The sequence below is a fragment of the Alosa sapidissima genome, chromosome 13 (assembly GCF_018492685.1).
Source record: "Alosa sapidissima isolate fAloSap1 chromosome 13, fAloSap1.pri, whole genome shotgun sequence".
Taxonomy (NCBI): Eukaryota; Metazoa; Chordata; class Actinopteri; order Clupeiformes; family Clupeidae; genus Alosa; species Alosa sapidissima.
The window spans coordinates 31414727-31435293 of record NC_055969.1 but is presented as its reverse complement, the minus strand read 5'-3'; the positions used below and the strand labels follow the sequence as shown (position 1 = coordinate 31435293).

General features: G+C 49.7%; 1 protein-coding gene across 3 annotated transcripts in view; it reads left to right on the top strand.

Annotated features, from left to right (window-relative positions):
• The window catches only part of nr6a1b (nuclear receptor subfamily 6, group A, member 1b), a 100431-nt gene that overhangs the window by 48128 nt on the left and 31736 nt on the right, over window positions 1-20567 (top strand). For 2 of the 3 annotated variants that reach the window (XM_042060285.1, XM_042060286.1), the window contains exon 3: window positions 16446-16469. The exons of the other annotated variant lie outside the window; for it this stretch is intronic. In XM_042060285.1, coding sequence (XP_041916219.1) covers window positions 16446-16469 — 24 coding nt within the window. The remainder of the gene's footprint in view (window positions 1-16445; window positions 16470-20567) is intronic. 3 annotated transcript variants of the gene reach the window in all.

The window sequence follows — 20567 nt, the reverse complement described above, 5'->3', positions numbered from 1 at the left end:
AGAGGAGAGGGAGAGGAGAGGATGCAGGCTGGATGCGGCCGACCTGCTGGCAGTCAAATGCTGCACCTCTCCCCACTGTTCCAGGGATGTGGAGATCTCTCTTTTTTTCTACCTTCTCTCCCTCAGTCTCTCTATCTCTCTCTTTTTTTTTTTCTTGCTTCTTGCTTACATTCTGCTTTTTTTCTCTCTCTCACTTTGTCACTCTTGCTTACTCTCACACACACGGATATCTCTCTCCTCTTTTTCTCTCTTTTTCCCCTCCCCTTCATCTCTCGCTCTCTTTCTCCCCCTCCTTCATCCCTCGCGCTCTTTTTCTCTCTCTCTCCGAGTCGCACAGTTTGAAAAGTCCTCCCTCTGCAAGCTCAGCAGCGAGTGTATCAGAGATCAGAATAGGATGTTATTTTCAACATCATTTACACACTGAGTGTGTGTGTGTGAGAGTGTTTGGAGTGACCTACAAAACTGTGCTGGCATGCACAATAAACACAACTGGCCAAGCCAAAAATATTGACATATCGCTGGCATCATAACGAGCAAACAAATGCAAATGTAGCTGGATTTGGAGGATGTCTTTTGAGAGTGTTCGGCCAAACGTGTTTACTGTTTACCCATTCCAAGGCATCAAAAACAAACTTGCTCCAGCTTATGATTAGCATTTAGCAGTACTGCTCTCATGCAGATTGTGTTCAAATTATTCTCATCAAAGAATACCCGATACGGACTAGTATCTGTCAGATTTGAGATCAGTGGGGGAAAAACCCGGAGATGAGGGAGTGACGGCAGTATAAAAGTGTGTCACTCAGGTGTATACAGAAATGTATATCAGAGAGAGAAAATATGGGGAATTGAGAAAAAAGCGGCTCACTCCCAGCCAGCCCTCGGAATTGAATTAGTTTCCTGACAGCGACGCTCGAGTCATCGGTTAGTCACGCTGCCACTGGAGTCATGTGACAGCTGAGCACCGCTGCCGCTGCATTCCGCATGGGTCATGGGCGCTCATCACCGAGAGGCTGAGCACCATCCGGGCCCCCCTAATTCCGCTTTCATTTCACCTCATCGTTTTTGCCACTGTATGGCTGTCATGCACTCTGTCACATAGTAGCAAAATATCCCACTTTGCTTTTGCACAATTCAACCTAGGCGCCCTTGTGCAGCATGTAGACTCTTTTTTTTTTTTTCTTTTTTTTTTTTTTTTTTGCGTGGTGGTTCTCCGCTGTTCCGTAAGGAACCGCAGGGTTCTCGCTGTGTGTTTGTGAGTCATTACGCGGACATTTTGTTAGCAGCACAGCATAATAGCCTCAGGCGTACGCTGTTGCCAAATGCACTTTTTCACACTTGATTCGATCAGAGTGACCTGAATAAAAGAATTCTCTCAGCTCAGTGCCCTGCGTTGTTATCGCTTAGAACCAAGGGAGGTGAGAAGGAGGGAGAACAAGAGAGAGAGAGAGAGAGATGAAGGGAAGAGCAGATAGAAAGATAAGGGAGGTGTTATTTAACCTCCTTTCATGTTTTTTAACTGAACTTTTGATAACTCTTCTGTTGTTCTAAATTATGCCTGCTTGCTAGCCATGTGACAGTGGCAGGCAATGTATATTTACTACTGAGCATTTCCATACCACCGCACTAAAACTGCAGCCCAGTGGCACTATAGTAAATGTAACCCCTGGACCCCATGCAGTGTTCGAGCCCATTTGATGTTTATTCAGGGGAGCCATTTTGGCTATGAGCTCCCTGTTGTTTCTGTAGGCCTTGTTTGTCAGTTCGGGACGGTGGTTCAGTGGGTAGGGGGAATGTGGCTCACACCTCGAGGGCAGAGGTCACAAATAGCCCATATCCATACATCTGTATCTCACACACACACACACACACACACACACACACACACACACACACACACCATCTGTTCCATCAGATTGCCATTATGTCTGTGGACAGGAAGCTACAGAGGAGAAACTATTCATTCCCTTCACAATCATGCTTAATCCATTATTCAGTAATGCTATGACATTGTTGTTGTTTTAATAGTTTAATAAAAGTTAAGAACATATTTTTCCACCTATACACAATTGTCTGTGGTGAATTTACATACATTTTCTCTTGGACCTAATTCCAACAGAGGCAATGGAATCATATACTGTACTACGCCAGTAATTAGAGTTTGACCTTTTCTCAAAAGTAGAAATACCAGCATATCACATTATAGTCATAGCCACAAGACATAGTCTGTAGGTAATATGACTATTTACAATAACTGAAGCAGACACAGCTTTCCTGGTTCACACGTTGGATATTGCGTAGTGGTGTTTATGGATGCACCACGGCTGTTCTGGACCGCTCCCAGAGTTCCTGCACCCCCACTGGGGATCAGCTTAGCACTCTCTGGCCCTCTCAACCGGCGCTGCTGTCCCAGCTCCCCGTCACAGCTGTGAAAATGTCGGTCATGGCTGCCTCCGTTCTCCTCTGCCATGGCCTGCTGTGCATCTGCTTTCTCTCTGATGCTGTTGGGTTCAATTTGTACTCATTTAGAGTATGGCCCATTCCCATGTTGATGGAAAGTGATTTACTTGCGAAAATGTGTATTTGTTGCAATTTTATTAGGGGGTTTCCCTTGCAAGCTTTGTAGTTTTGGTCCCAAAATGTCTCCTTTGATTGACATTTGAGGCAGCCATGGCCTACTGGTTAGCGCTGCGGACTTGTTATCAAAGGGTTGCCGGTTCGAACCCCGACCAGTAGGCATGGCTGAAGTGCCCTTGAGCAAGGCACCTAACCCACCCCTTACTGCTCCCCGAGCGCCGCTGTTGTTGCAGCTCACTGCGCCGGGATTAGTGTGTGCTTCACCTCACTGTGTTTTCACTGTATGCGGAGTGTGTTTCACTAATGCACGGATTGGGATAAATGCAGAGACCAAATTTCCCTCACGGGATCAAAAGAGTTTATATACTTATACTTATACATCTCCTATTTCTCCCCCCCGACTCTGGTGGGTGGCCTCCCTGTGCTCTCTCGGCTGCCCCATAGGTAGGTTTGCACAGGGGCTCTGCATACATCCAGTACACTCTTGCACTGCTGTGCAATGTTGACTTTGCTATACCAATAGACACTCTCTATTGCTACCACTCTACATCTCTTCTTTTTCTCTCTCTCTCACACACACGCACACACACACACACACACACGCACACGCACACACACACACACACACACACACACACACACACGCACACACACACACACACGCACAGACACAGAGAGAAAACGAAAACTGTTTATGTCTCTCTTGCTGTGTGTGTACATTGAGCAGGAGAGGAAGCCTGAGAGGTCTTCACGTGATCCTGTTTGAACTCGCTGAACTGAGCTCCAGCCATGAAAAGGCTCTCAGTCCTCTGGCTCTCACCCTGTCCACTGCGCCGTGACCATTGGTTGGCTCGCGGGCCTGCCTGTCCGACACTGGGCCCTTCACTGCACACGCTCAGAGCCACACAGTGCCAGCAGAACTCCATGTCCCAGTAGCCTTGCTTGACCCGCCTGGACCCATTGTCACACGCGAAGGCAGCGCGGCATGCCCTGAATTACGCACCGCGGGCAACAGGGCTCTCATTTAAAAATAACTGATTAATGCCGGAGAGAAAAACGTCCTTTAAAAATGTTTACTCAGCTGGACATATCACGTCCATCCTTCCCACCAGCCAACCCCAGACCCCCCCCCCCCCCCCCCCCCCTCCTGACCACCTCACCCCCCCCCCCTTCACCCCCCCCACTGTGCCGTCTTGCATGATGACTGATGGAAAGTAAGAAATGCGAACTGGTTCGGGAGTCGGGGCAAGCTCTCAGCAGCCGTCCAGTCATGGCCAGGGTCAGGAGAGGAGGGAGGGAGGGAGGGAGGGAGGGAGAAGCCGCACAGCCAGCAGCAGCTTTAGGCAACGCAGAGTGTGGGAGCCGTGGGCTGAGACTGGCCTGGGATCAGAGCGCGGCGGAGAACAGCAGGGGCTGCGGCAGACGCAGCGGGGTTTCTGTTCCGATGAAATATGATGGAAACGCTGCATGCAGCGGAGGTGGTGGTGGTGGTGGTAGGGAGTTGCGCCCAACACGAGGGTGTGTCTTGGGGCTATGTTTGGCTATTAAACATGTACCATGGGATTTAAAAGATCACTCTTTTCGAACCTCCCACCTCCCCAACTTCACCCACAACTCCCCGCCCCACCCTCAATTAACCGGACCTCTCTCTCTCTCTCTCTCTGTGTCTCTTTCTCTGTCTCTCTCTCTCTCCCCCTCACTTGTGCTTTCTTGCTGGTTGTATAATTTATATTTTTCTTTTATTCTTATTAAACCTTTATTCACATTATTTTATATCCGGGCAGCCATGGGCATCCACATCTGTTATATCATGGCAACATCTCTTTTTTGAGCACAACAACCGAGGCAAGAACAAGGTGGTGCCTCACTGGTGGAGGTGTCTGAGAGCAGGTCTAAAACTAGGTGTAAAAGTGTTACAACAACGCACATGCAATTTAGATGGGAAGAGTCAGGAATTGTTTCACATAGCACATAGAGTCCTTCTTTTGGACTCTATGTCCTTCTTTTGGAGAGTGATCACCCCACCCTGCATCACACATTGCGTAAACCAAGTAAAAAAAGAACTAGTGACCAGATAACAGGAAGGACAGTTAAGACGGGCCTCCCAGGACACCCATGGGCTACACCTTGTGAGAGTCAAAATGACACTTCTTTTTGAGGTCAAGCAGGGTGGTGTGGCCAAGCCCTTGGCAATAACAGTGTGCCAACACCTTACCAGTTTGCAGAGCACCTCCTCTGCAATTGGTCAAAATGCGTCATGGTTATTTGCGTCATAGTTGACCAACAGGGCACAGAATTTAACCTTCTATTCCTCTTCATTACCCTAACATGCTTGTGCTAAAACAAAGTCGGGGATCAGAAACAATCAGAAACAGTTACTGTGAGGCAAAGCTATGAAAAAAGAAACATTGTTTGTTTGTGTGGCCAATTTAATGCAATAATTACAATTTTCATGGTCAACACAAGGGATGGGTTGAATTCTAAAGTCAATGGAATGATTCTAAATAATGCAAAAAAAAGAAACATTTTTGCCCTCCTTTTTTCTGTTTACACATAACATGCGGAGAGTGAGGGAATGGCTTAGATGAGGGCTGTGGCAAAATACTAATCATAGTAAGTGGTAGGATTGGGGTTTGTTTGCAGTAGAGGTGTGGCAAGGAGAATAGGGGTATGGGTAAGGGGCTACATTAAATGTTGATAGATAGATTTGCTGACTATTTAAAGAGGTTTTATAAAAAACCTAAAACAGATTATCCGGATTAAATGTTGATTATCCAATTATTGAATAACATGCCTACCTCAAACAATCGCTAGCTGCATGTTCAAAATGTATAGTGTTTGAAGGCGCTTTCCTCAGTAAGTTGCAGTGAAGGCTCGGGGATTGGCAGAAGGAGGAAGTCAATGTAAAAGGAGAAGTGCATCTATGGAGATGAGAGGATGGGGAACCTTTGCCCTTTCAACCCTTCCTCTTTGGCAGTCCCAAAGGTACCCAGAGGAAAGACACACTTGTGTGTGAAATCAGTGCTGTCCACTTAGTTCTCTGCCCTTATACATTAAACACATTGTAACACAAGCGTCACACACATGCAGTTCTCATAGGCTATAAACTGGGCAAACACAGTGCTTTTTTGCATATGTAGTAAAGAATTGCATGACCGTAGGTAATTGCTTTTAACTCTTTCACGCTTGCTATTGGATTCAAACCCCCCCCCCCCCAAAAAAAAAAAAGACGCATGCACACACACACACGCACACAAGCAGGCTCCCTCTGGCTGCTGGCGTCCATGTTCTGATGCTGTGTGACAGGCTGTGTGGAGCCCGGGGCCTCTGACTAACCTGCTCAGTTGTGCAGCTGTTCACACAGCGTGTGTGTGTGTGTGTGTGTGTGTGTGTGTGTGTTTTTTCTCCCCCATGCGGGATAGGAGATGCAGAATGTGTACTGGGCATTGGTTTGTGTGCATTTTCTGCGTGTAATTGTAGATTGTTCACTGGGCATTTGTATGTGTGCTGCTTTGCTGGCTGTCTCTCTGTATAACTGTCTGATCAGCCCGGGGATGTTTTCGCCCGTTGCCCTTGGAGAGGTGACTCCACTGCACACACTCTCTCACACACACACACACACACACACACACACACACACCATACAGCCAGCCAGCAGCCCTATGTCAGGCACACTGCCCTCTGAATGTCAAGTCAGTGTGTGTGCCACTTTGCATCGGTGACGCACATGTTCAGTGTAAGACAGCGCGTGTGTGTGTATGCTTATGTGTGTGTGTCCGTCATGCCTATGTTAGGGAGTGCACACATGCATGTTCTGTATATTCGCCCATGCAGATGGTGATTCATGTAATGTATGTAGACTCCTCACGCTTGACCTAATGTTGCAAATAACCTCATTATACCTGACCTCATCGTCCCCTTCGTTAGATTTTTTTTATCCTGTTTTATTATGTTGTTTATAGCCGTACTGCCGGAACACAGCGTGTGTGTACGTGTGTGTGTTGGGGGGTTATATGTTTGCATATAAGCTTGATTGTATGATAGGATTGGGTCACAAGTCATTCAAAATGTCCAAGCCCAGTCCCTGCCATCATGTTGATTCCCATGTGTCAGTGTTCCCATACTTCACTTTATCTGAAGATTGAAGGCAGTGTCTCAGCAAACTGGCAGGGCCCCTCTTCCTCTTCCTCCGTCTTCCTCCTCCTCCTTTTCATCGGAGTGTGTCATCTTCATACTTGGCGTGCTAGGCAGGAAAAGACGTTCCTGCGTGCAAGCCATGACATCTCGTCTAATCGCAGGCGACAGCGGGGGTCTGTACCCAGCATGCACCCCTGCAGCCCTGCCCTGCTGGACCTTGGGAACCACAGCGCAGAGCCACGCTCCCCCCACCCCGCCCCTCCCCGCCCCTCCTCTCACCTCCCCACCCCGCCCCTCCATGGGGAAACTAGGTCACCACTCTCCAGTGGAGCCACTGCTTCCCGTATATTTAGTTTTTTTTTTTAAACTCAAAAATAGGACTTTTATGTAACATGCCGAGATGTGTTCCACAGATATGTGCCAATGTATGTGCGTATGAGAGAGTGTGTGCGTCTTTTTCTCACGCGCAATTGCAACACCCTCCACCTATCTCTTTTTTTCCCCCCAACCAGCCCCACCCCACCCCTTTTTTTGCGGAGGCGCAGTACGTCAGAGAGCAAGCACCCACCCAAACACCCCCCCCATCCCCTTTTTGCCAGTCTTGCGGCGGCCATGTTGCAGGATTAGCGTTAGCGTAGCAGGAGCAGCAGCATAGAACAGTGCTGCAGCGCGCTGGGTTTGGGTGGGGGGTTGGGGGTTGGCGGGAGATTAGCCGCAGCGCTAGCTTCCCTTTGAAGTGTACATCATTCTCCCCCCGCTCTCTTTGTGTGGAAGGCGAAGGACTCCATCTGAGAGCGCAAAGCCTCAGCCTCGGCTTCACACTCCTTCGCCTTCTCCGCAGGTTCTTAAAACCGACACGCTCCATCACTGCGCCTTGCCCAAACCCCGCCATACTTCTTTCTCTGTTGAAGTAGCTGTCAGTTGTTTTTCGATTCCGTAACATCTTTAAGCCTGTTGTGTCTACCTAGCCATACAACAAACATCCCTTGTCCTGACAATATGAATGTTTCGGAGTGTTTCTGTCCGTTTGTTGTACAGAAAAAAAAAAAATGTCCTGGCGAAAAACATTAACACAACTTAACTTAGTGTTTCATAATCTTCCCTCCAGTAAAAAATTGTGAATGTCTGATGCACAAAAAGAGACTTTATCGTTAGTCCCCGTCAACTTTTTTTTTTTTTTTGTTCGTGCATGGCAGTCATTTTAATGCCTGTAAATGTGACATCTTTTCATTGTTCCGCGCGAGTCGTTTTGTTCCACTCTGCACACTGGTGCTCATTGTGCGAGGGACTCACGGATGTCACGGCGGATTGCGCCTCCTCCGTGTCAGCGCTCGCCATCCCTGGAGGAGCTCGGCTGCGGCAGGCTTCGGCGAGGGTTGGGCACGGAGTGCTTTGATCTCACTTTTTCCTCGTCTTCATCGTCATCGTCTTCTTCGTCTCAGGGAGGAGAAGAGGAGACGAGGCGAGCGCAGAAATTGCAGCAGGAGGAAAATGAGACAGAGTAAGAGAGGAGCGAGAGGAGAAAATGTAACAACATGGCCCCCGATTTTGAACTCCATCATTTGTCATTTGTCCTGATGGCGACCGCGCCTTTGTTGTCAACTTCAATCTTGAGCAGCTTCTGAAAATTGTTTGGCATCAGACAAAGCGTTTTTGAATGCAAAACCTACTTGACCCTTATATCTCTTGCGTCTCCCTTCTCATACCTTCAGGCATAAACAACATGAATCGCTCTTTTGCCCTTTAATGATCAGCTCTACATTGTGTGTGTGTGTGTGTGTGTGTGTGTGTGTGTGTGTGTGTGTGTTCTCTGTTCTGGGATGCTGGTAGAGCCCCAGCGTGCGTGCTCTGAGGAGTGTGTGAAGCTGTGATATAGCATCAGGTGAAGGGAAATGGAGCGAACACACACACACACCACACACACACACACGCACTCTTTGATCTTCGAAGCCATGTGGAACACCTCTTTGAACCCATTTCCAGACTGGGCTTCTTTGTCACTGGATGGGGGGGATCAGAGAGGCTGTGGTTTGGGGGAGCGGGCGCGTGGCCAGCCACTGTTAGCCAGCCCACAGCCAGACTCGGCCCCAGACGGGGGGGGAGGAGAGAACCCCTGCTCGTGTGTGGTCCTACCTTTTTGTCAGGTGCTCTCTGACGCCAGAACACAGTGTACCATTTGTCTGGTGTGTCTGCGTGTGTGTGTGTGTCTGTGTCTGTGTTTCAAAATGATCTATGACTGTGGTAGACTAAACAAAAACAACCCTGGTGTTGTCTCCTCTGACGGAAGGGAGATGTTGGGACTTGCCTTGTTCTGTGAGGTAGTGTACACACACTGCTCCCTCCCCCTCTCTCTCTCTCTCCCCTCCCTCCCTCTTTCTTCTCTTTCTCTTTCTCTCTCTGTCTCGCTCTCTCCTTTACCTGTAAGGCCCCTCGGTGTCATTGAGGACAAGCTGGAGGCCCAGAGAATAGGCTGCAGGCCGCTGCATCTAGCCCACTTCCCTGAAGACGTCCCCCAGCTCAGCGGAGCACCTCAGCCGTGCCAGGAATAGGGGGGCTGCATAAACAGAGCTGCAGTGTTGGGAGGCTCAGTCTGATAGATTGAGTGCCGCCACATCCTGTCGGCCGGCCACACTGGATGGCCGCTCTCTCTCTTTCGCTTTCTCTCTCTCTCTCTCTCTCTCTCTCTCTCTCTCTCTCGGTCTCTCGTTCCCTCTCTGTCTCTGTCTGGCCCGTGTTCCGTGAGGGGCTCCTGGGACTGTGTGCCGACACACAGTGAATGGCCGCGAACAGGACGCATTTTACTGCATTTTTCCCCCCCTCCCAAATGCGCCTGAATTATTCAGCTTGTGTGGGGGAAGCTGGCCCTGCTGAACAGGAAGAGAATATTTTTAGCCCACAGACATTTGGGGTGGGGTGGTTATGGGTATGGCGTGGGTTGCAGGGGACGGGGGAGGGGAGAGCGAACAGACTGAATGATAGAGACGGGTGGTTAATGTTCCTTCACAACCGACTTGTTTCCTTTCCTCCGGAAGTGCTTCTTCGGTTCTCTTAACTCGTTTGTCGGCCATTGCGTCACCTGTCTGCTCCTTTGCGTTCTTATTCAGGTGTCCTATTCCTTCACCGCTCCCGCCATCACCTCCTCTTCATCTGCATCCCTCCATTCTCTCTTCATCCCTCATTCCTTTCCTCCGTCTCTTTGCCTAAGTGAGTTAGAAAGACTCAGACAGGCTATCGGAAGGCTTTACGAACGCAGCCAGTGGATACCTGCCTCCAATTTGTGCTTAGTCATTCTGAGTCATCGGGACGGCTGTCGGATTTCCCTCTCCTCCCCCCCCCTCTCTCTCTCTCTCTCTCTCTCTCTCTCTCTCTCTCTCTCGATCTCTCTCTCTCCCCCTCGATCTCTCTCTCTCTCTCTCTCTCTCTCTCCCTCGATTTCTCTCTCTCTCTCCCTCGATCTCTCTCTCTTTCTCTCTCTCTCTCCCCCTCGATCTCTCTCTCTCTCTCTCTCTCTCTCTCTCTGTCTCTCTCTCTCTCCAGCTGATGTTGTTTTACATTTCTCACGATCCTGTCAAGAGGAAGCTCTTGTGCAGGATGTAGAGAGGAAAGGAGAGGAAGTCTGTTGAAAATGAGAGAGAGGGGGGGGGGGGAGAGAGGGGGGGGGGGGAGAGGTTTCTGTGAGGCAAAGGGAACAGGAGGTGGGGGGTATGCTGGTATTCAGCGATGCACAAACACTTCGGCTGAGTGGAATCCTTAACTCTTTTATTCAAATCTGCCTCTCCTTCACCAAGCCCAGTGGGAGTGGTACCTGCTGGCCATGTCCAGAGGCTATAACCTGAACTGGATGAGTGCTCCTCCTTCCTCCACCCCTTCTTCCTCCTTCTCATACCTTCTTTTCTTCCCTCCCTCTCTCATTCCTCTCTTTCTCTTGTCCCTCTCCACGCCATCACCCCCACCCCCCCTCCACCCTCGTGGTTGAGGATGGTGCAGAAAACCAGCTCATTGCACACACGGCAGGAGTCGTCCCCACCTCCGCTCCTGACAAGAGAAATTCCCATTTCAAAACACTTCTGCTCTCTGCTGCTGCTGCACTCCTCTCTCTCTCTCTCTCTCTCTCTCTTTCTCTCCCTCCTCCGAGTCGGCTGATGGCGGATCCCCATGGCTCGCTTAATGACCACTCTTCCCCTCATCATCGCCCCTTCTTCTCGCCCCACGAGCGGAGAGCAGGGTGACCCAGGCGGACGCAGGCCGTGGTTGTGCATTTAAAACAGCGAGGAGGGCGCCTAATGGAACACTATGGCCATGATTTAATATCCTGTGACATTTTGAGTCTATGTTTTAGCCCACAGACCTACACAGCTGTGGCCTAATTCTTCTTCTTCTGTGATTTTTTTTTTTTTTTTTTTTTTCCACCCTTTTTTTCTTCATCCTGTCATCCCTTCTTTTCAGAGCGATATCCTCATCCCTGGCCTTTTAAGGATGGGTTATTGTGAGCAGACTGTGTGTTCCGGGTGGCACGTGCGTGTGTGTGTGTGTGTGTGTGTGAGGGCGAGTGTGTTGATGTGACTCTGAAGTGCCCACTGAAAGGGGTAGATTAGCCTTAGACCGGTGTACAGAGGGCTAGTCCCCATGGGGTTGGGACTTGATTATGGGGAATTAAATCAAGAGGGACCCTGTCCACGAGGCGCTGATAACTCTTTCTCTCTCTCTCTCTCTCTCTCTCTCTTCCCAACCCACATATCCTCCTCCCCTCCCCCATCCCTAGCTCTCTCTCTCTGTCTCTTGCTCACTATCCCTCGCTCCCTGCCTGCTTACCATCACAGCCAAGTCTTATTTTTCATGCCTCGGTGATTCCCCATGACCCCCCTTCCTTCCTTCCTGCCGGCCTGCCTGTCCCCTCCCTCCCCTCCTCTCTGTCTTCCCCCTCTCACTCCATCACACACATGCAGGCGTGCACACTGTCCCCTCCCTCCCCTCCTCTCTGTCTTCCCCCTCTCACTCCATCACACACATGCAGGCGTGCACACATTCACAATGTTGCATGCATGCCTCAAAACAGGCAAGCATCAAAGTCCTTGCACGAAATGGCCTGTGTGTGTCTCAGGTGTATTCTCTGGGGGCTTTGGCATGTTTGTGTCCCTGCTGTTCTGTCACTCACCTGGGCTGGATGCTGGGTCCGAGCCAGAGGCTGCTACCAAGAACTGTCCTCTACTCCTCTCCTCTCTGCTTCTCTCCTCTCCTCTCCTCTCCGCTCCTCTCCTCTCCTCTCCTCCCCTCTCCTCTCTGCTTCTCTCCTCTCCTCTCCTCTCCTCTCTGCTCCTCTCCTCTCTGCTCCTCTCCTCTCTGCTCCTCTCTGCTCCTCTCCTCTCCGCTCCTCTCTGCTCCTCTCCTCTCTGCTCCTCTCTGCTCCTCTCCTCTCTGCTCCTCTCTGCCCCTCTCTGCTCCTCTCCGCTCCTCTCCGCTTCTCTCCTCTCCTCTCTGCTCCTCTCTGCTCCTCTCCTCTCTGCTCCTCTCTGCTCCTCTCCTCTCCTCTCCTCTCTGCTCCTCTCCTCTCCTCTCTGCTCCTCTCCTCTCCTCTCCGCTCAACTCATCTTCTCTCCTCTCCTCTCTGCTCCTCTCCTCTCCTCTCTGCTCCTCTCCTCTCCTCTCCTCTCCTCTCCGCTCCTCTCCTCTCCTCTCCTCTCCTCTCCTCTCCGCTCAACTCATCTTCTCTCCTCTCCTCTCTGCTCCTCTCCTCTCCTCTCTGCTCCTCTCCTCTCCTCTCCTCTCCGCTCCTCTCCTCTCCTCTCCTCTCTGCTCCTCTCCTCTCCTCTCCACTCAACTCATCTTCTCTCTGCTCCTCTCCTCCAGTATTCTGTGCTTCACATTATGTACATGTCTCATGCTACAGCGGTGTGTGTGTGTTTGTGCCAGTGTGTGTGAGCGAGTGTGTGTGTGTGTGAGCCAGTGTGCGTGTATGTTGGCAGGTTTGTATGTGTGTATGTGTGCAGTGCATATGGATCTGTGTGTTAGAATGTATAGCCATCTGTTCAAGTCTTCATCAGTCAGGCGAATCCGGTGTTATGGAATGCACATGCATCTTTTATGAGATACCTGAGAGTACATTAAAGTAGCAATCAAAAACTAGCAATCTCACTACTAAAATGACATACAAAACCTCAATGTGCACTGACAAAAGGCTTGCTAGCACAGTAACTCAGGTCTTCTGGTGGTGATGTACGTATTTAGCAATGCCGAGCTCTGAAACCTTTTTTATTTTAATTTTTTTTTGCTGGGTGGTACCAGCTGGACCACAGCACTTCAGACCAAGCCTATGTGGCTCGTTGGATTGACTGCTGTGGTCATGGGAGTAAGCAATACTAGCTGCCTACATAAACCATGCCTTGAAATGTCACACATTGTTGTGTACGGTCTCTTCCATGTCTGAGTTGGTTTCTCCATCGTGTTTGTTTGCTATGCTGCTCGTGGCTTATCCAGTTAGTTGGTCTCTCCATCGTGTTTGTTTGCTATGCTGCTCGTGGCTTATCCAGTTAGTTGGTCTCTCCATCGTGTTTCTTTGCTATGCTGCTCGTGGCTTATCCAGTTAGTTGGTCTCTCCATCGTGTTTGTTTGCTATGCTGCTCCTGGCTTATCCAGTTAGTTTGACAGTTAGAGCAAATGCTGTCTGTCTGTTGTCCAACTGTCTAACCAGGCTAATGCTTGTTAGTAAGATTTGTATGGTGGGTGGATGGTGTGTGTGCGTGTGTGTGTGTGCGTGTGTGTGTTGGGGGGGGCATGTGCAGCAGCAGTCAGCTGTGTGTGTCCAGCCTCTTGTCTTTTCTCCTCTCCTCTCTTCTCCTCTTCTCCTCTCCTCCTCTCTCCTCCTCTCTCCTCTCCTCTCCTCTGTGATGGGGTGTTGCAGGGCGCTGGAGCGCTCTAATGCGGCCCCATTTGAACACAGCCAGAACACAGACCCACGCCAAACCCTGAGGATCTATACCTCAGATACTCCTCATCCACAGATCACCACAGATATCGCTCTCTCCCTCTTTATCTCTCTTATGTTCTCTCTCTCTGTCCCCCTCTTCATATCCTAATTTCCCTCTTCCTCTCTGCATTCCCCCTCTCGGCTATAATCCTTCCACCCACACATTTGCAGAGAATTAAGCCGCACAAAGATTTTTTCTACACATGTTACAGGGCGGGAGTCAAATAGAAGTTGGCATTAAGTGACTCTTTAAGTGCTGCTAGGTGAGGTGAATGGTGGGGTGCATGGACCTGTGTTGGACAGGTCTGCATGGACCTGTGTTGGACAGGTCTGCATGAGGTGTGCTGTGTTACTCCAGTGCTGATCTGTCATGTAGCGGAGTGTCAATTTAGTGAGGAAGCAACTCCAGTGCTGATGTGTCATGTAGCGGAGTGTCAATTTAGTGAGGAAGTCGTGGGAGTGAGCCGGGTCCCTGATGACTGAGGCGCTTAAAGGCCTTTTGTTTGGAGTAGGAAGTGCCAGGTGACAGAGGGAGCGCCTTTAGACTCCTCTAATCCCAAATGAAATGTTAGAATGTTCTCTCTATCTACTACATACACACCATACACAACTAAAGCCATACATACTCTACGTTAAAGAGTTTGTCCACATAGAATGCCAAAAGGCTCTCCTTAGAAACCCACTAATGTGTTAATTCACATTATGGCAAGATGCACATTACGGAGCCCCTTGCCGACTCTTTGAAGGGTCAGGCCGACAGACCGAAGTTTGGACGGGTCTACTCGGGGGTGTGTATTGTCACTGCTGCCTGTGTTTGCTTCTCCATGTGGTGCGGTGCAAATAAGAAGCCAGCGATGGCAGTGAGATCTGTGGCAGCCATGGATAAATGCATTGGCGTACTCGGCCCAGCCCCCTTTAGTCTTCAGGAATGGTGTGCGACGCAGCCTCTATCACTTCAAACAAACCAGGCTTGAAATTTCAATTTTAATAAATACATAAATAATGACTCGGTGCTCAGGGACCTGTGTCCTTCCTCAAGGCAAAACGTGCTGCCGAGTTTCCACCGCAAAATTTGATTAAAGGTGAGTGGATGGCCAAAAAACGCAAGAGAGAGAGACTAAAAGCTTGACATTGAGGAGTTTGAGCGCATAGATGTGGAAAGAAGCTTGTTTATTTTTTATTGTTCATTGATTTCTGTTTTCTGTGCTTCAGACCTAGCTGCTAATCATACTGTATGTAGGCTATGGAATTTCGTCAGTGTTCATTTGAAATGGATGTATGCTATTCAACACACTAAAGTGGTACCTTGACCCTTATGCTCAGTGACTCCAGTGTGCAGTCTGTGCCTAGCTGGCATATGTTCACATATTTCTTGGCATTCGCGGGTTTATGTTTGTGTTCCTGTTTTTACATATGTGACATGGGAGTGTGGGGGGCCGGGGGGAGTTAGGTGCAGCACATGACGCGGAGGGTGAGGGGTGGGGGGGGGGGCATGATGGTGGTGAGAGGGAGGCACAGAGACCTTCGCTGCCATCTGTCTCGGAGGTTGCCATGTGCTGTCTCTCCCGTGCCCCGTGCCCACGCGCTGGGAGGCTGAGGGCGCATCTGTGGCTCCTCCTGCAGCCAGCAGCCCCGTTGCCTCCGCCTGTGTGAGCGAGTGGGGTGGGGGTTAGGGGGGGGTTAGGGTGGGGTGGGGGTTGGGGGGGGTGGGGGTTAGGCGGGAGATGGGGTGGGGGTTAGGGGGGGATAGGGTGGGGTGGGGGTTAGGGGGGGGATAGGGTGGGGTGGGGTGGGGGTTGGGGGGGAGATAGGTTAGGGTGGGGTGGGGGGGGGGGTTAGGGGGGAGATAGGGGTGGGGAGGGGCTGGGAAGGATGGCCACTGCTGCTGCTGCTGCTGGGCTGCAGGTGTAAGGACTTGGTCCCCTGAGCCACACTGAAGGTCCACAGTCAGTGACAGCCGACACACACGCACAAATGCTCTCTCTCCCTCTGACACACAAATGCACACACATACTTTCTCGCTCTCACACATACACATGCACATGCACATGCACATGCACATGCACATACACATGCATTCAAGCACATATATATACTAGCAGTAAAGTTTCAAATGCACACGGGCACACAATTAAATCAGACATACACAATCACACTGTACCATATGTGGCAGACATATTTGCATACATCACTGGCACATGCACACAGACATGCATAGTCTGCAACAAACAGATATGACCAGACTTCCCACTTGGAGAAGGAGGCGGCGTTCGCTTCCTCCATTATGGGGACCGCAAGAACACAGTCTGCTCTCTCCAGATCTCCACAGTTTTCTCACGACTGCCAAGCAAACGGCTGTGATTACAGCCCATGTGTGACTCATGTGGCCCAGTGCGGGCCAGACTGTGGCCCAGTGCGGGGCAGGCTGCGGGCCAGTTGAGGGCCAGAGCTGAGATTTGGGGGGCTGTTGCTGTGGAATGTTGGTGTGAGCTGTCATATGGAATCGGCTCTGTGTCTTCATGTGTAAGTGGTTGTTTCTCAGCCGCGTCAGGAGCAGTCGACAGGATTGGAAGGCTGGGTTTTGATATCATGATGAGTCAGCCCCTTACCTCGTACTTTCTCTCCCTCCCTCTCTCTCTCTCTTTGATCCCCTACCTCCTGCTCCAAAACAAGCCCTCAGATGATTTGCTTTTCCCATCACTCAGTGCCTTCTGGTTCATGTGTCCCCAGGCATTAACTGACTAATGATTTCTCTTTTCCCCCCTTCCAGATGGACTAAAGGAGCACCATTTAGGTAAGAGCCTGTTTATTCTCTGTGTATGTCCTTCCTGAGGTAAATGTCATTTCTGAGAGTTGGGAGATGCATGAGTGTGACAGACTGTTATCCGTGGCTGTTGTAGGGACAGTGCACTACAAGGCCTTTCTGTGCACCCTGTCTGGCTGCAGGCACTCTGCAATTATGCACACAGTTCACTGGGCTGCAGTGTGCCCACAAACTCCCCGGGGTGTGCAGACGCGCACATACATATGCACGGACACGCACACACGCACACACGCACACACGCACACACGCACACACGGACACACACACGGACACACACAGATTTGTAAATGAACATATAAAGGCGCATTAACTTGACATATGTTTAGAAGGTCTTTTCAATGAATTATGCAGACTTTCACCCAAAATCTCATCAAGTCAAAAATCAAGAAGTCTGAATAGACATCGCAGTACATTGCTGGACACTTGCGCTATCTTGTATCTAACCACCGTGTAGACTAGACGTAGCGTTCATAACCCCCGTGTAGACTAGACGTAGCGTTCATAACCCCGCGTTGACGTCGCGTCGCTCACCACTCTTCAGCAGTCCGAGACATGGGAGGAGAAGCGCTTAGGTGGGGGAGCGGGAGGGCTGGACTGGCCAGGCTGTGATTAGGAGGTTCCTCCACCCTGATAATAGGGTGGCGTGGTGCCGCTTCCTGCTCACGCTGCTGCAAAACCCACTAAACCGTCGCCTCCGCCAGACCCCAACATATCATTACTGCTCCTCTGCTCCTCTGCCCAAGCACGACCTGCGTCCATCCTCCCCGCGGACAGCTCCGCACTGTCCAGGGGCCATCAGGAAGTCAGACTACAGGAGGGGCCTCATACACAGGCTCCTACTGCTTATCGCCATCACAACACAACTTTGTGGGGAGACTCATCTGAGGAATAGTGTACTGCTAATCAACACTTTCAGCAGGCGATTCATGATGACAGAAAGACATACACACACACACACACACACACACACACACACACACACACACACACACACACACACACACACACACACACAGTTCCACTTCCAGCCAACCCTGCTGTTTAAATCATATGACCCACAGTAAGACCTCAGTGCAAAGCCTAACTTGAAAGGCCACTATAGAAGGTAAGACTTAACCTTCTGTTCCTCTCCGAAATGTGCTTCAGGAGCTGGGGACCAATCCTCCTGCAGGGGTCTTCAGAAAGGAGCCCAATAAAAAACCCTGACTCTTTTAAATCCACACTTAATAACTCGCTGTCATGACATCATAATGCATAATCATGAGCTCATGGAGCTTCTGCCAATCACGCACAACCCCCAGATGGCTGTAGTGACACAATGTTTCACTCACGCATCACATTTGCATGGGCACTTTTTTTGCGCCTTTTTGAGCACGTTATTGGCCATGTGTGGGTGCATGTGTTTTTGTGTGTGTGTGTGTGTGTGTGTGTGTGTACACATCACTCTAATGCGGAGTGATTTAGAAGGTGCAGGCGCGGAGGTTGAGAAGGAAGAAGAGGGGGCCGCGTTTAAACGGGTTAGGGAGCGGAGTTAATTTGCGGCGATTAGAGTAAGCTCCCCGTGCGGCGGGGGAGCGGACAGCCCGCGTGCTGCTAGCGCCGTTTGACATCGGGATTAATTTGACTGGAGATTACCGCGCGCCGCTCGCTGACAGCCATTTTACACTCGTGGCAAATTTGTGGCGCTGCAGCAAAAAAAAAAAAAGGGAAAAGGGGAAAAAAAATTTGAGTGGAGAGTTCACTGCTCTCCAGGAATCCATAGCATGTTTGGAATGAGGTGTACGTTTCAAACAGGAGCATTCTTCTGCCCCTCTCGGTTCCCTCGAGAGAAGAAAAGGGTCGAACAGGGTGGGGGTGGGGCAGAGATGAAGGGGTACCAGGGCAACAGCGGCTGAGGCCTCCACAAATGAGCTTACCATTGATTTTAGCTTCATTGATTCAGATGATTTACTGTACTTCATCTGTTCAGTCTTTTTTGTTAAAGACATCTGTTTTAAGTTTTGGAGAAGATATTCTTTTCTGTGTATACTACATGATTCATAATGTATAGATCACAAGAAAAAATGTCAGGGTAGAGTTCCTGAACTGGCCTTGCAGTTAATGTGAAAAAATGAATGATGAAGGATGATCAGTTTAGCATGTTTCCCTGGGAGTGTAGTCAGCCAACAGATGGCATCACCATAGACCCCTTTTCTCCCCAGTAGAATTGAATACGAAAAGTGTCAATATGTCTGCGACACTGCTGTATAATTATTACGCAGAGGTATCATCAAGCCATAAATCATGCTTTAATAAAAAGCTTGCCAAGTTTTCTTCTTTTTTTTTAATCTTTTTCTTAAATATATTCAGATCAGTCCAGACATGAAGAAGAGCAGAATAACACTTTGGCAGACATTGTTGAGAATTTCAGAATTTATACCGGTTACCTTTTAAATGCCGTCTGTAAGCAGAGTGCAGTCATGTAACCACTCTCTTTGTTCTACGGCTTATTTCTGCATGACACCTCTGTGTTTGAAGCCAAACATGGATTAATGCACACAACACCTCTTTTTGTCATTTCCAAATCATGGTGCCGGTGTGGGACTGGGATGACGTCCGGCGCGTCTGTCAGACCATGGGAGTCCGTGTGGGTTTAGGATGCCACACTACGACATCGCCGCGATCGTCCACGCTAACGTTAGCGCTTGCGCAAGCCACAATCCCCCCAAGAATAGAAGGAGTTTAGTAGGCCGACATTGTGTAAGCAAGGGTGGTAAGTGTGTGTGTGTGCGTGTTTGTGTGTTGGGGGGAGGGGGGTGGATGGTGGGGGTTAGTACTGCATGAATAAAATAACGTGGGCATCTTCCCAGCAAAATGTGTTTTGTCAAAAAGAGAAGTGGAGCAGGAGAATGGGGCAGCAGTGAGCTCGGCCTGCCTGTTATTTCTGCAGGCACTGAGCTCGCCAACCACTAATGCAATGTGACAGTTCTGGAGCAAGAAGAGGAGGGTAGAGGAGAGAGAGAGGGAGAAAGAGAATAGAGGGATGAGAGAGAGGGAGAGAGACAGCGAGAGAGGAGGAGGGGAGGAGGTGACAAACAGCACAGGGAGGAGAGTGGAAGTGACAAAAGGAGGGAGTGACAGAGGATGGGTCTGAAGGAAGAGGTAAGAGGGAAGCTCCTGAAAGCAGAGCGTAGGAACATGCCATAGCACTCAGACACACGGAGAGGAGCAGTGCAGAGGAATGGTCTGCGTGTGAGTCATATGATGAGGCCGTCCCGCTGATGAATGTGTGTGTGTGTTTTGGTACAGTCTGGCCTGACATTAGAGGGCCCATCCCCAGGCTGTTCCTGACCATCTGTGGTGAATCTGCACAGAAAATTCAAAGCCGTCGTACCTAGCCATAACAGCATGTCATTCAAATGCAGAATTGAAATATAAATATTTTTTAAAAGAGAGTATATAAAAGAGGAGTGTATGAAATAGTAATGGTGATATAAGGGCTTGAATATTTTATGGGGCGGTTGAAATCTGCCTGGCTGTAATGCTGGCTGGATTGGAGCTGCATATTCTCCCGTTGAGCCCCCAGGAGAGGCAGTGAGGTGGAACCTGTCTGTTTGAGGGGCCGCTGCTTCTGTCGGGGTTAAAGAGCCCCTCACACATGGGCACACCTATCACACGCCTGCACAGCTACACGCGCACACACACACACACACACACACTCTCGCACTCCCACACTGGCATTTTCCTGTTTTTATGCTAATTATACATTTTTGCATTTCATAAACTGAAAGGAAAAGTCAGAAATGTATTTGAAATACACCGCTTTATCTTAAAGCAACATTATTTAACAATTTTCACTGGCCTCCAAATTTTTCTGGCCTTGGTCTTGTAGCTATCTATGTCTCTCTTTTTGGGAGAGTTGTGTTTGGGTCAGAGCGCCAAAAGAGCACCAGAAGATGCCAGATAGCATGTTAGCAAAGCTTTTAGCAGTACCAGCTGGGATGTAAATGCAAGGGTTTTGCATTTGTTTTAGGTCGATGGCGCACTATTTGTAGACTAAAACACCATATTAGGTAGATGACCCGCTAT